The sequence below is a fragment of the Oryctolagus cuniculus genome, chromosome 5, assembly GCF_051225735.1.
Source record: "Oryctolagus cuniculus isolate XC-2025 breed Fujian yellow rabbit chromosome 5, ASM5122573v1, whole genome shotgun sequence".
NCBI classification, from domain to species: domain Eukaryota; kingdom Metazoa; phylum Chordata; class Mammalia; order Lagomorpha; family Leporidae; genus Oryctolagus; species Oryctolagus cuniculus.
This window is the reverse complement of record NC_142871.1, coordinates 15583648-15599010: the sequence shown is the minus strand read 5'-3', so window position 1 is coordinate 15599010 and position 15363 is coordinate 15583648. Positions and strand designations below refer to the sequence as shown.

At 41.3% G+C, this 15363-nt stretch overlaps 1 protein-coding gene across 12 annotated transcripts in view; it reads right to left on the bottom strand.

Annotated features, from left to right (window-relative positions):
* Nucleotides 1-15363, bottom strand: part of SYNE1 (spectrin repeat containing nuclear envelope protein 1) — a 551459-nt gene that overhangs the window by 157032 nt on the left and 379064 nt on the right. For all 12 annotated transcript variants that reach the window (XM_089332568.1, XM_070073379.2, XM_070073388.2 and 9 more), the window contains 5 exons: nucleotides 12804-12971; nucleotides 12432-12593; nucleotides 5063-5251; nucleotides 3336-3509; nucleotides 377-568 (listed from right to left, as the gene is read on the bottom strand). In XM_089332568.1, the coding sequence (XP_089188694.1) occupies nucleotides 377-568; nucleotides 3336-3509; nucleotides 5063-5251; nucleotides 12432-12593; nucleotides 12804-12971 (885 nt within the window). The remainder of the gene's footprint in view (nucleotides 1-376; nucleotides 569-3335; nucleotides 3510-5062; nucleotides 5252-12431; nucleotides 12594-12803; nucleotides 12972-15363) is intronic.

The window sequence follows — 15363 nt, the reverse complement described above, 5'->3', positions numbered from 1 at the left end:
ACCTAGATTGAGTGTCCAGCTCCTTGCTTCAGCCTAGCTCATCGCCAGTCATCGCAAGCATTTGGAGAGTGAACCAGCAGTCTGCAGCTCACTCTGTCTGCCTGGATTTTCTGTCTCTTTCTGTTCATCTTTGGTTTTGGACTGTTATGCTTATTTCCCGTTCATTTCCCACACTGCAGTCCCCAGATCTATGGACTCACACACTCCTTACACAACTTATCTGAACATCTACTCCAAGGTCAAAGTGTAAATTCAAACAGCATGCTGCGATGCCTGTGTAAAGTGGCTGTACGGGGAAGCTCGGGTGCTCCTCCGACACTCAGAAGGGGCACACACAGCACGGATCGCGGCTGTCAGGGGCGGCGGGAGCCCTCACCTGGATGTCGAGCTGCCTGTCGTGCAGAGCCCTCTGCAGCTCCTGCAGGCTCCCCTTGAGCGTCCGCAGCTTCACCGCCAGCTGCTCAGCCTCGTCCTTCGTGTGAGCCTTGCCCTCCAGCAGCAGGTTTTCATTGTGCACTGAGAGCTCAGATAAGGCCACCACCTTCTGCTCAATTTCCACAAGCATATTCTACAATAACAGACATAAACATGAAATCCACATACCTGTAGCTTGTTTAGATTGTCTCTGCAGCAAAACACAATTCTCACGTGGTCTTAGACCAGACCAACAGGCTTTTGTAGGGTTTTGTAATTTTCCTATAGCTGGCAAGAGCAGCATATAGATTTTATTTTCAATTTCCTGAACCCTTGGATTTTACTCTTTCAAAGACTGAGTGTTAAAAATGAAAACCATAGGGTGTGTGTTGTGGAGCAGCAGGTTAAGCTGCCTCTTGGAACTCCTGTATCCCATACTGGAGTGCTGGTTCGAGTCTGGATTATTCCATTTCTGATTCAGCACCTGCTAATATGCATGGGAAGCAGCAGAGATGATAGCCCAATTACTTAGGTCCTCGCCACCATCATGGGAGACCAAGATGGAGCATCTGGCTCCTGGAGTTGGCTTAGCTGTGTCCAGATACTGTGTGTATCTGGAGATTAAAACCAGTGAGTGGAAGATCTTTATTTCTCTCTGTCACTCTGCCTTTTAAACAAATAAATCTTTTTTACAAAATGAAAAACAGTAGAGAAAATGTATTATATACAACAGATAAAGAGAAAAGGTTCAATGCTCTAGTGTATCTTATATTTATTACTATAGTATTTTAGTGTTACATTATCATGCTTATAGCTAGTATTAGTGAAGGTATCATCTCATCAACCTTTTCTTTGTTAATTTAAGTGGGACCCTATCTTTCAAAACATTGCTTCTTTGTGTTGATTATTTTCAGGTTGCAGTTCTTATGCCTTGTCTTTGTGGTTTTTTGTTTGAATATGATACAGCTTTATCCTTATATTTCCAACAAATTTTAATTCCCTTAAAATTTTAATTCATATTTCTGAGATGAATCTGTAGTGCTACAAGGTCTTCCTCTAAAATGAATACTAAACCAAGGGATCAGAAGAAATATTTTCCCTTCTTGCAAGGTAAAACAAAATATAAAGTCTTTTAAAATATCAAATATGAACAACACAATTTATGTATTACTATAACAATAAGTGTATTCAAAAGAAAGGGGAGGCAGTAATGACAAATTCTAATTTGGGAATACCAGTTTGGGTAGTAAGATTAAGTGCTAAAAGGAAGTGTTAAAAATAGATGTCATTTGGGGCACAATGTGGAGCAATGGGTTAAGCCACCACCTAAAACACGAGCATCCTGTATAAGTGCTGGTTCTAAGCTGCTCCACTTCCAATCAAGCTCCCTGCTGATGCACCTGAGAAAGCAGAAGATGGCCCAAGAACACGGGTCTCTGACCCATGTTGGATACAGATCAGCCCTAGTCATTACAGTGATTTGGGGAGTGAACAAGTAGATGGAACATTTTTCTCTCTTTGGCTTTCTCTTTCTCTGTAACTCTGCCTTTCAAAAATAATTAAGTAAATCTTAAGAAAATACATGTCTCTTTCAGAAAAGTAACATTAGAACAGAAAGCAATTACATGTGACTTTTTAATAACTATCATTTGAGCATGTAATAATAATAATAATGTCTTGTGTACATAGAGATAAGTTTCCTAAAGCAATCATAAATCCACATGGTTACCCTCAGCATTGCAAATATCAAGTAAAAAACAATAATGACCAAAACAGTGTACTACACATTAAGAAAAAGGTAGTGTTCACTGATGATTTTCACTTATTCTGATTCCAATTGGGAGAAATATCAAGCTGTATACACTGATGTTTCTGACTTCAGATTAGGAAGGGCTTTCTAGACATTTTATAGTTAATTAAATGAAAGAACTTTTAATGCACCCATATATATGTTGAAAATCACTAAATCATTGACAGTCACATCAGAGTTCATATCTATTCTATATAATTAAATGAGCATGTTTGGAAATCTCCTAGTAAGGAGGTAAGAAAATAACGTTAGGATAAGACTTCTAAACAATTAGGCCACACATTAATTCCTAGAGACCTGATGTAGGAGGAAGTAACTCTGCTCCAACAGATAATCTGTCCGTGTTCAGTATCTACTGTCTGCCTAAAACTGTCAGTTGGCAGGTTTCCAAATAATACATCAGAGTACACTCAAAATTCCAGCAAGACCTAGAGACACTTGCTATTGTGCTACAGTTGACTTAGTGGTACTGAGTTTGTATTCCTTTAATGTCTAAATATAGATACCACAAGTATTTTAGTATCTATAATCTGTAAAAATGTCTTCTGGTAAGGTGAAGATTTTCTAAAAAATAGATACTATTGGTGATTCTTTTCAAAAATTAAGTTCAGGCCGGCGCCGTGGCTCACTAGGATAATCCTCCGCCTTGCGGCGCTGGCACACCGGGTTCTAATCCTGGTTGGGGCACTGGATTCTGTCCCTGTTGCCCCTCTTCCAGGCCAGCTCTCTGCTATGGCCAGGGAGTGCAGTGGAGGATGGCCCAAGTGCTTGGGCCCTGCACTCCATGGGAGACCAGGAGAAGCACCTGGCTCCTGCCATTGGATCAGCGCGGTGCGCCAGCCGCGGCGGCCATTGGAGGGTGAACCAATGGCAAAAGGAAGACCTTTCTCTCTGTCTCTCTCTCCCTCACTGTCCACTCTGCCTGTCCAAAAAAAAAAATACACATAAAAAATTAAGTTCAAATTTGGATTTCATTTCAGCTTTTATAATGTATTGCTTTTCTGTATGAGTTGTGAGAAACATCTACCCACACATTTTTTTCACCAATATTTTTGGCAGTTTCAAAGTATGCATTATGGTGTTGGCATATTCCTTGCAATCATCTTCATACCTGGCAGTCCACCAGCTGAGCTTCCATGTCCATGGGCTCCTTGACTGTCCCCAGTGCACTATCCAGGGTGGCCTTTGTGCTCAAGAGCCAGTGGTCCAGCTCATCAGCCTCACAGCGGTACCTCTGCAGGGCCTGTTCCTGTCTCTGCTCTTCAAGTTGGTCATTTAACTTCTCCTAATAAAGAGTAAAAAATCTTTAAGATCCAATACAATAGAGCAATAGTTCCAAGCCCTTGTTGCACATCAGAAGCACTGGTGAAACTTCCAGAAAATGTTTAGGCCACATGCCAGTGAAACAAATCAGAATTTCTAGGGTTGAGGCTTAATAGTATTTTAAAAAACTTCCCTACAAGTTCTATAATGTACCTACAAATAATATACATCTAGCAGAAGGAACGATATGAATGATGAAAATCAGCCAAAGATTAGAAAAAAAAATGGTATAACTCAACTAGTAAATGGCAATAGACTCTTGACATTAATGTCTGAAAAACAGTAAGGAGTAGGGACCCTGGCTAACTTAAGAATATATGGTCTACTTAATCGTGTAGCCCCATGCAGCTTCAGGTAGCTGATCTCTGTGGGAAGGGATGGTCCAATGTTACTTGTGTTCACAGATAGGCAAAAATCTAAAGTTTGAGGCTACATCCTTGTTTTTCAGCTAGAAATTAATTTCATATAAAAAAAATCCAGACCAATCACTTCATTTTGAACCCCACATGTCTTTCACAGAGTAACTGCAGAAAAAATGAATGAAATAAAATGTTAACTTGAGGGGCCAGCGCTGTGGCATAGCAGGTAAAGCCGCCACCTACAGTGCCAGCTTCCCATATGGGTGCCGGTTCGAGTCCTGGCTTCTCCATTTCCGATCCAGCTTTCCACTATGGCCTTGGAAAGCAACAGAAGATGGCCCAAGCCCTTGGGCCCCTGCAACCACGTGGGAGATCCAGAGGAAGCTCTTGGCTCCTGGCTTCAGATTGGCATAGCTCCGGTCATTGTGGCCAATTGGGGAGTGAACCAGCGGATGGTACAATCAACAGCTAAGTAAAACAATATTCAATTTATACAATAAGAACTGTATTGAGAACCATATGAGCCAGAGGCATTGCTGAGCCCTGGAAATAAAAAGAGAGAGCCATGATAAAAGCGTTTCTGGAACCTTCAGTCAAACCAAATTAAAGGAGCAGCAATGTCAATGTCTTGTATGCTTTGTCCCAAGATTTATAAGACGTCAAACCAAAAGGAAAACAGCTCATTTTAACGCAGAACATTTTTGCCAAAATTTGTCTCTATATCAAATAATGCTTAAAACAAATAACATGAGACGCAGAATTAAAAAAATGAATTTTCGTGAAATAATAGGGTTGAATTGGTGACAGTAGGATTCATTCTTTACAGTATTAGTAACATCATGCATCAAATGCTCTTATTTTCACAGAGCAACCAGCATGGAAATCTTCTGCAATCATTCTTCACAGGCTCATGTCTGTCAAGTCTGCCTCTGATATTCTCAGTATCTCACACCTGCAGTGAGTACAGAAAGGGGAACAGGGACATACCCACGGCTACACCTCTCACTCTATTCACGAGATGGTTCTTGAAACACAATCGGGTTCTTGTGATGGGGAAACAATAAAAATTGAAATCACGTAAGTAACCCCCACACCGTGCACACAGCTGTAGGAGTTAATTCGGAAGTGAGAGGGGGACTTGAGGGTCCCTCATTACCTCAAGAAGCTGCCGTTTCCCCGAGGCTTTCATCCTGATGGTGGACATGCGCTCGGCCAGGACAGTGAGCGTGGACTGCAAGGCCAGCTGCTCTGTGGGGTCGCACTCCTGGGAGCCCAGCTCCTCGGCCAGACAGGACTGCAGCTCATTGATTTCATCATGGAGCATGAGGATCTCATCCATCAGGGCCTGTGAGGGAGTCGGTGGAATCACAGTCAGGTATACATTTAAGATTTATTTATGTATTTGAAAGGCAGCGTTAGAGAGAGGTCTTCCATCTGCTGGTTCACTCCCCAGGTGGCTGGAACAGTCAGAGCTGCGCTGATCAGCTCACACAGCCCATGGGTATCTCCCCTGGATTAAGGCTAAAGCCAGCTTCCTCCCTGTCATCTACTGCCTTTCTCTTCATCACTCAAGCTGGAGACATAGAAGTCATTCTTCATACCTTCCTCTCCTTCACTTACCATATCCAATCTGTCACCAAATCCTATAACTTCTACCTCCAGAATGTATTCTGTACACTTGCATTTTGCCACTACCCCCACCTGAAGACAAGGTCAACTTCCTGTCTTCTCTGAGTTGCCATATTGATCTTCTGACGGCCCCACCTACTCACACTCTTGTTTTTCTTGACACCTTTACCAAGCAAATACAACAACTTCCTAAAAATGTCAATCAGATTCTTTCACGCTCCTGATTTAAAATATGTAATGACTTCTTGCCTACAAAACAAAGTCTAGATGCTTTATTATCCTTAGAATGAATCAGCCTTCCTGCCCCTTGTAACACACACTCTTCACCTCATTCTATTCCGGACTGCTTCATTAATCTCAGGGCCCCAGCCCCTTCTGACATCCTGCCCTTTGTACATGCAATTCCCTCCATTTGGAACACTCTTCCTTCTACTCTTCATGTGATGTTCCCTTCATTCTTCAAGCCTTAGGCTAATTGTCTCAACTCCAGAGCTCTGATACCCAACCTAGAGAAAATCTCTATCCTTCCTTTCAATACTACCATTCTCCTGTTTAAAATCTATCACAATTATATATTACTTTTATTCCCAATTTTAAAAATATTTGATTTGCTCTTTAGTTAGCTGTTCACAAGAGAAAATCTCATGTAGGACTTAAATGGCATGTTAGAAAAACAGATACCATCACTAGAAAGGCAACCATAACTTCAAGTAAAATAGCCTAGGTTTTACATAAACTAATAATTCATAGTTTTTCATGCACCTTTACTTGCAAAATTCCTGTCTCTTCCATGGGACTGTAGACTCTTCTGTAAGCACAAGGCCTCCTTAGAGTGGATTCTCACTTCTCTAAACCCATTTTGCTTTTTAATATTCTAACTTCACACTTAACTGTACAATACACTCAGTTAATTTTTGTGTCCAGTGTACATAAAGGTCAAAATTTTTTGTTTTGTTTTCCTTTTTACCCATTATTTTGCAATATAATCTTTGCTAAAAGTCAAATGTCTATGTAGCTTGAGCCTCCTTCTGGGCTCTAAGTTTATTGATTCATTTGGTTAATGGAAACAAATTTTACACCACCTTACTTATGTACCATTTATATTAATTCATCTTGTTCAAAGGTGTCTTGGCTAATCTTGGGCTCTGCATGGTCAATATACATTTTTTTCATTTATTTGCAATATATGCATTTTAGAATTAGCTTGTTGATTTGTACCAAAAAACTGCTGAGATTTTAAAATGAGATTGCATCAAGTTTCTAGACTGATCCCTTTTATTAAACATTCAAAGTGTTTTTCCTCCAGTAAATTATTTTCTAATTTTTTTTTTTTTTTTTGGTGCTTGGTTGACAAAAGCATAAAGTCCACATTCTTTGGTCTGATTTTAAAGGCTCCTCCATAATTAGTCTGACCTCATTATGTCTCTTTTTTGCACTGTTCCTTCAGTTCAAACCAGGAAAGAACCACTTTACAATGGTACAGGAAGTGCACACTCTCCTTTGTGCCTTCTCTCTCTCTCTCTCTCTCTCTCACACACACACACACACACTCACACACACACACACACACACACACACTTACAGTTATGATGCCTGCAACCCACCCCTGTTGCCACTCTGAATTTTCAAACTTGTGTTTCCTCAAAGTCTTGGCTGGATCTCCTTCACTGTACTTCCTACTACTCCAGCTCACAACCACACTTTTGTTTTCTATACAGTGTTGGTGATTCATAATAGCACTAAAACAGGTTTTACATCATTTATTAATGCAAAAAGCTTGTCTTTTAGCTGTGCATATAGGAGATACTCAGTACATCTAGTTGAATTAATTATAGTTCAAGATATATAAAAACCAGTATCTGAATCATGAAGCAACCAAAAAAACTAAAAATATTTTTTAAAGCCTGATTTAATGTCAGTGGATTTTGAGGCTTGCAGTAAAGTCGCCAGCTTCCATTCCAGACTCACTCAATTCTGAAATAACTCTCAGAATGTTCTACGGTAAAGACTAAAGAGATTAGCAATTTTAGAACTGCCAGTTTTCATCCTATTAGAGCCAGGTACTTTGGTCATGCTTTGGGTTACAATAAGGGAGAACAGGTGGTTTTGGAAGTTGACTGTGCTTTGAACTTTAACATAGAGCAGCCAAGTTCAGTGGGTACAGGATTCTCTCCAGGGATGAGGAAAATATTTTGGAAGCAGATAGTGGTGGTGTTTATACAACACTATGCCACTGAACTGTACACCTTAAAATGATTAATTTAGCTGGTGCTGTGCCATAGCAGGTAAAGCAAATGCCTGCAGTGCTGGCATCCCATATGGGCACTGGTTTGAGTCCCAGCTGCTCCACTTCCAATCCAGCTCTCTGCTATGTCCTGGGAAAACAGTAGAAGATGGCCCAAGTCCTTGGTCCCCTGCGCCCCCATGGGAGACCCGGAAGAAGCTCCTGGCTCCCGGCTTCAGATCATCACAGCTCTGGCTGTTGAGGCCAATTGAGGAGTGAACCAGCAGATGGAAGACCCCTCTCTCTCTCTGCCTCTCCTTCTCTGTGTAACTCTTTCAAATAAATAAATAAATATTTAAAATTGATTAATTTTATGTTCTGTGATCGGCACAGCTGCTCACTAGGCTAATCCTCTGCCTGCGGCACCGGCACCCCGGGTTCTAGTCCCGGTTGGGGCACCGGGTTCTGTCCCAGTTGCTCCTTTTCCATTCCAGCTCTCTGCTGTGGCCCGGGAGTGCAGTGGAAGATGGCCCAAGTGCTTGGGCCCTGCACCTGCATGGGAGACCAGGAGGAAGCACCTGGCTCCTGGCTTCGGATTGGTGTGGCATGCCCTCCATAGCGGTCACTTGGGGGGGATGAACCAACAGAAGGAAGACCTTTCTCTCTGTCTCTCTCACTGTCTAACTCTGCCTGCCAAAAAAATAATAATTTTATGTTATGTGAATTTCATCTGAACCGAAAAAAAAAAAGATCAGCAGTGAAATATTTTAGTCCCCAAATTCTGAGTCCAAGAACTGGTGGCCAGTTGTGCCTCCATATCTGACTCAAAAATAAGAACAGCAAGATGAAAGGCATATTTTGGGACTCTGATTTGTGATTCTATTTTTTTTCTTTCTTTTTTTTTTTTTATTTTTGACAGGCAGAGTGGACAGTGAGAGAGAGAGAGACAGAGAGAAAGGTCTTCCTTTTGCCTCTGGTTCACCCTCCAATGGCCGCTGCGGCCGGTGTGCTGCGACCGGCACACCACGCTGACCAGAAGGCAGGAGCCAGGTGCTTCTCCTGGTCTCCCATGGGGTGCAGGGCCCAAGCACTTGGGCCATCCTCCACTGCACTCCCTGGCCACAGCAGAGAGCTGGCCTGGAAGAGGGGCAACCGGGACAGAATCCGGCACCCCGACCGGGACTAGAACCCAGTGTGCTGGCGCTGCAAGGCGGAGGATTAGCCTGTTGAGCCACGGCACCGGCCTTGATTTGTGATTCTAAGGAGGGTGTGTATGACACAAGGTTGAGAGAAGTACCTTGAACTTCTCGACAAGGACAAACTCAATAAAAGTTTGAGCAAATCATGGAGCTCACGTTTAGTTCAATGCCAGAGGTAAAAAGTTCATGCTTTCAGAATTATCTATGTATGTCTATGTATGTCTATGTATGTTAGAATTATCTATGCATGTACCTATGTATATGAATACAGTTATTTGCACATTCTATTTTATTTGTTCTCTGTATTGAAAAACAAAAGCAAAATAGCCTCAGAGCTCTGCCTATGATTTGTCACTGAGTTCACTGGACAAACATAACACAACCCAAAAAGCAGGTGTCCACAACTATGACAGTGAAGGTGGCAATGACAGAGGACTTAAAACTCAGAACAGCAGCCATAGCCCACTTAGGTGCCACGTAAAAGACGGAATTAAATATGACACCATTAAAGAGAGTAATGGGAAAGGCAAAGCACTCCACTCAAATTCATTGGATTTAATTAAGTGTTTAGAGGAAAAATGCAGGAATTAGGTTAACTCTAAAGAAATTTTAACTCTATAAAATGGTGGGGCTGAAATAATAATTGAACTATTTCTATTATTCTTTTAGGAAATTTTGAAAAGTAGTCTAGACTTTCTCACCCTTACTTGGTGGAACTTAACAGCAATTCTATAATAGTGCCTGTAATTTTTAAAGTACCACTGCAGAGGGTAAGAACAAATTTAGATACTGTGATACCATTAGCTTTTCACGTGGGCAACTATGTCCCAGAATTTGTAGAATTTAGGCACAAGTAGCAAAAGTTAGCAAAAAAGAACTTGGATGGAAAAATTTAATTTGTGATGAAATGCAAAATTATACTGAATCATACATTATTCATATTTTCTCTCCCTCTTATTAGATCATTAATATGACTGCTAAGCCCACAATGACTGAAAATCATTGCATTATCCCCATTTCCTCATTGCTATAATGGTAAGTTCGGACAACCACTCTCAACATAGAAAGGGTCGAAAGTCCTGTGACTGCCTTAATTATAAGAAAAGTCATGTATTCACTTATAATTTATAATACTCAGCATTACTGTGCAATTTTTAGTTTTCTCCATTAATTCTCCTGAACAAAATAATTTTGCTCTACATTCAGTGTGTTTTCATTCAAATGACTACGAGGTAAGATAGTGATGTTGATTGGGTGTACCAGCATTTTCAATTAGGAAGTCTGGAATGGCATGACTGACCACCAGGATCTTGTTTTCATGTAGTTCCTAACTTATGAGGGAGCCAGTGAAGGATCTTCTGCAGTCAGTAACCTGGGCCACAGGGGGGATGGGCCTTGAGCAAATATGGACATGACCTGAATACACAAAGTAAAAGGTAAACTAAATTAGCCTTTCTCCTGGGTCACTGGCTCCCATTAATCAGAGTATATGATCCTCAAATTCCTCTGAATCAGCCCTTGGATAATTGAAACTATTCTAAAATTTTTTTAAATTTTATTTTTTTCATTTGAAAATACATGTGATTGCTCACGCATGCACGCACGCACACACACACACACACAGATAGAGAGATACAGATGGACAGGCCAAAGACAGGTACTAGCAACTCAATTTGGGTCTCCCCCACTTGGTAACAGGGGCCCAGGTACTTATGCCATCACATGTTCCCTCCAGGGGTGCACACCAGCAGGAAGCTAGAAGCAGGGAGCAGAGGTGGGACTTGAACCCAGGCACTCTGATAAGAGATGTGGGCATCCCAAGCAGCTTCTTCACTGCTGTGCCAATGCCCTGCCCCGATGCTATATTCTTTTAGGATATTTGAAGTGACCCCGTCAAAGTTGACTTGCAGGGTTACAATGGAATGGAGAGAAGTGCTATATTCTCCAGGAACCATAAAGCAGAGGTATGGGAGACAGGATAGAAATAACTGCAGGAATAAGAGAAAAGACACCCAGAGAGCACACTGGGCCAACAGGAACAGCCCCTTCAGATGCGAAGGAAGTGGCTGTTGGCAATTAGAAAACGAGGGCATCAGTTAAAGAGGACTGGGACCGCTCTAGAAAAGAGGGGGCACGAGAGGGTAGCAATTAAGTAGGAAAATGGGGGAGTTCAGAGGACAACAGTTTTGTCTTAGTCACCTAAGTCCTTGGATGTCCTCATGATTGGTCTGGACTAAGAAAACTTAAGGTTAATTTTAATTCATACGTTCATAGTACCCACCTCAAACCCGGCTGATCTTGGGTCACTCTGGGGTAGCAGAAAAATCTTTAGAAGGTGGCTTTACCAAAACAAGACATAAAGATGGAGGCTATGCACTTTTATCTCTATCTTAAGAGGTTACAAGAATGTCACAAACCTGAAACCACTATTTCTCAATATTTCATCTCTAGATGAAATGTTCTCATTTTGTATTACACTGAAAGGTCCTATATTGCAAAAGATGGCAATTGTATCTGATTACACAGATGAGCAAGTGGTATATCCCAAGGTTACTTTGGCTTCTCAAACCAGAAAGTTATAGAGGAAGAGAAAGACCAAGAACAAATTTTCACTTTCATAGATAATAAATTTCCCTGCCCTTAATAGACACATCTAACACACCAGGCTTTCATAGCTCTTAATTAACATATAAAAATCTCTCTCTTCCTCTGCCTTCCGAAGGCTTGTCATACATTCCTGGTTTTGGTTGAGGGCAGTCTGCATATTCCCAAATCATTATGACTATACAGGTGAATGTGTGTCTCAGTGTTTTTAGACAGCATTATACCATATAAATATGGTCATGCATTAATAGCATACCTTGGAATAGCCCTCAAGTATTAACCAGATTTTAATATATGCACGTTCCTTAAGATTCATTTTAGATTCATGCCTTCTGACTTAGGTTATGTGATAATCTCCGCTTTTCACGTAGAGCTGAAGTTTTGTCTAGCTTATATAACTTAAAAAAAATCCAACTACCCTAGTCAGAGACAACCAAAGGTGAGAACCTAAAACCTCTTAAACTGCTTCCTGGCCCACTGAAGTCTGAGACTTGTTCCCTTACGTGACAGTAGGAAGGTGCTGGGCACATACTACTTTACGCCCAGAGAAGGTAGATTGGTGGTATAGTTTATTCTTACATCATTGGGTCTCAACAACAATCAAAATGAAGTGGCAACTATAAGGAAATGCACTTTGTACAAAAGTCCAAAAGCAACATCAGTGCACGTAGCCGTTAGATTCCAGATCTGGGCTTCTTTTCTCCTTTCTGAGATCTGTCCCTGAAGCAGTGGTGGAAGCAACCACGCTTGGAAACTTGTTTACTCTGTCCGAACTGATAGAGCAAAACAAGGTCAGTTTGTTCTCCCAACCAGTCACCAGAGTGCACCTACTTAACCCCACGAACAACAGAAGCCCTCTGCAGTGTTACCTGATGCTCAGCCATCTGGCTCTCCGGACTCCGGCCAGGTTCCAGACTCTCACTGAGTTTCACCTCGATGGCCTCCATTTTTGTGGAGATGGACGGGAGGGAGTCCTGGTACTTTTTCTGGCGTTCCAAAGCTTCATAGAGGGTGCGCTGCTTTTCACTGATCTGAACAAGAAAAGGGATCTTACCAACTGTTGTCGAGCCCCTTATCTTCCACGTTACCACATTTCTTTCCTTATTGCCTTACCTACTGGCAGAACAGAGGATACCCAACTATGCACCGCATGTGTAACTTTCTGCATGTATTTCATAAGACCATTGCTAAGGCAATTGGTGTCTGCTGGGCTTAAACAAGTCCGTGTGTTAAACACTCACCACATTCTTCAAGGTGTCCCAAGAACGCTGCAAGTCACCCAGTTTAGCAGTGGCAGATGCCTCCAGTCCTGGCTCACAGAACTCCTGGGATGCCGACACGCTGGGCTGAATCCTTGCAGCATCTGTTTGCAACCTCTCAGCAGACAAGGCTTGGTAATAAGCAATGTCCTGGGAGTGAGAGCAGAGCATTGGATTCCACAGGTCTTGAGCAAAGTGCTCTGGGTACTGCGTGTCATGCGTAGTGAGGGGTTAGGAGCTAAAGCTTTTGCCGGGGCTGCACGCAAGGGAGTTAGTAAATTCTTGTGACAAGAAAATATGAAGCACATTGCAATTGCTTTGGAATTTCGGCTTACATTTAAAAAGTAAACCATTTTGCCAATATTTCAAGTTGACACAGCTCAAAAGGAAATTCAAAGGATTTAAGTGATACATGTGTATTTAAGACTGATGAACTAATAGAGCAAAAAGAACTTGAATGATCTAGTTCCTAAAATGTGGTTTAATGTACAGATTAAGGTTTTGAATAATTTTAAGTACTGGTTTTAAATAAAATCAAAGCTATTGAAAGCAATTTTTCTGACATAGCTAGATCTTCACTAGTTGTGAATTCACTATATACAGAAATTAAATACTTTAATATTAAATAAGGAAAAGTGTGATAGGGAAGCTAAAACTACTCTAAGAAACAAATATTAAGAAAGAGTTCTTTATATCCATTTTCTGGAAGTACATAAGCAATCATTGAAGTGAATGATGACAATCATCTTTTAAATTTTTAAAAATCTAGTTATAAGTAATATTACATAGTAATAATTATAATGAAATTTTTTTATACCAATACATACAATTGTTTGTGTTTTCAATTGTTTTTATGGCTATTTATCTATACCTCAATAGAAATTTGATTGGAAGAGTAATGCTTATATTCTATGAATTGCTATTAAACTAGTAAACTTGATTGCTTTTACAGCTGTTCTGTAAGGTGAAGGTAATTATGTCAGTTTAAAATAACTTAGCCTTACAGATAATCATTAATTGGCAGAAGTCTTGAAGAAGGTTCCAGCCACATGGGAAAACAAGAGCACATCAGGAAGGGCCTGGCGCTGTTTTGGGGAAGCGGAAAGGACACTTCTTAGGGGCTACAACAGGATGCAATGGAATGAGTTAAGACTGAGAGTTGGGACACTGAGATCCAGCCAGAACTACTCTAAGTGTATGTCCCTGGACAACTGTGCCAGTCACTAACAACCTGCACTTCAGCTTCCTCATCTATACAACAGCAGGTGGTTTTGAGGAATATTCTTTGAGTGACAATACCGACTTTTGCCCATTTTTTGGTTGTGTGGCTGAGACTCCCAGATATGTCGATAACATTTATTGATGACAAAGGAACATGAAGACTTGTTCCTCTTCATTCTTCACTCTCTCAATCTCTTCAATGGGTTACTCTGGTATTTTCATGTCCTTGATAGGCTTATATCCATTGAGCTCACTCATGTCCACCTCATTTCATTCCTTGACACCCTTTAATGCTGTCATCATTAAATTGGTCACCTTCCCACCACCGGATACTTCTCACTGTGGTTAAAGTTACTTAAACCTCTTTCTTGCTAACTTTGTTTCTCTTACTTCTTTAAGCTCTGTTTCACCCACTTGGAAAATCCCAACAACCACCCAATCCAACTTTACTTTCCAGAGTACATGTGCTTGCAGTCACATCTGAAGCCATCAAGGTGACATCCCACAACTTCTCAGCTGATCAAGTCTGTCTATATTCAGACTCCTCCTTATTGCATGCATCAGGATGAACTCCCCTGTCATGAGATCCGTGGACTGATTTTCCAAGGACTTCCATCAACTAATACTCCCTCCCCTCTCTGCTGATATTCACCACCATGGGATATAAAGGGAATCAACTCTCTTCCATCCCTAAAGACCTACATGTCCATGTATTTTTATATCTTCTTTTCCTGAAGGATACTCCAATTTTAGAAAATTCCACAGATCACATTGTGATGGATCATCTCCTAAGAATGCACTCACATGCACTGGCTTAATTGCTAGTTCCTACTCCTCACCTATTCACTTTATAATCCAGCTTGTCAAAAGGGTGGCACATTAACAGATGAGGATACCTCAAAGTGTTCTTAGAAAATGAAATCAGGGCCAGTGCCATGGCTTACTTGGCTAATCCTCTGCCTGCAGTGCCAGCACCCCAGGTTCTAGTCCCGGTTGCTCCTCTTCCAGGCAAGCTCTCTGCTGTGGCCTGGGAGGGCAGTGGAGGATGGCCCAAGTGCTTGGGTCCCTGCACCTGCATGGGAGACCGGGAGGAAGCAGCCGGCTCCTGGCTTCGGATTGGTGCGGCGTGCCAGCCATAGTGGCCATTAGGAGAGTGAACCAATGGAAGGAAGACCTTTCTGTCTCTCTCTGTCTATAACTCTACTTGTCAAATAAAAACTAATAAAATAAAAATTTAAAAAAATGAAATCAAAAGATGTTTATTTTGGTGCAAACAAATTGAAATCCACATTTAGTTTTTTCACAATATGCATTTTTTCAA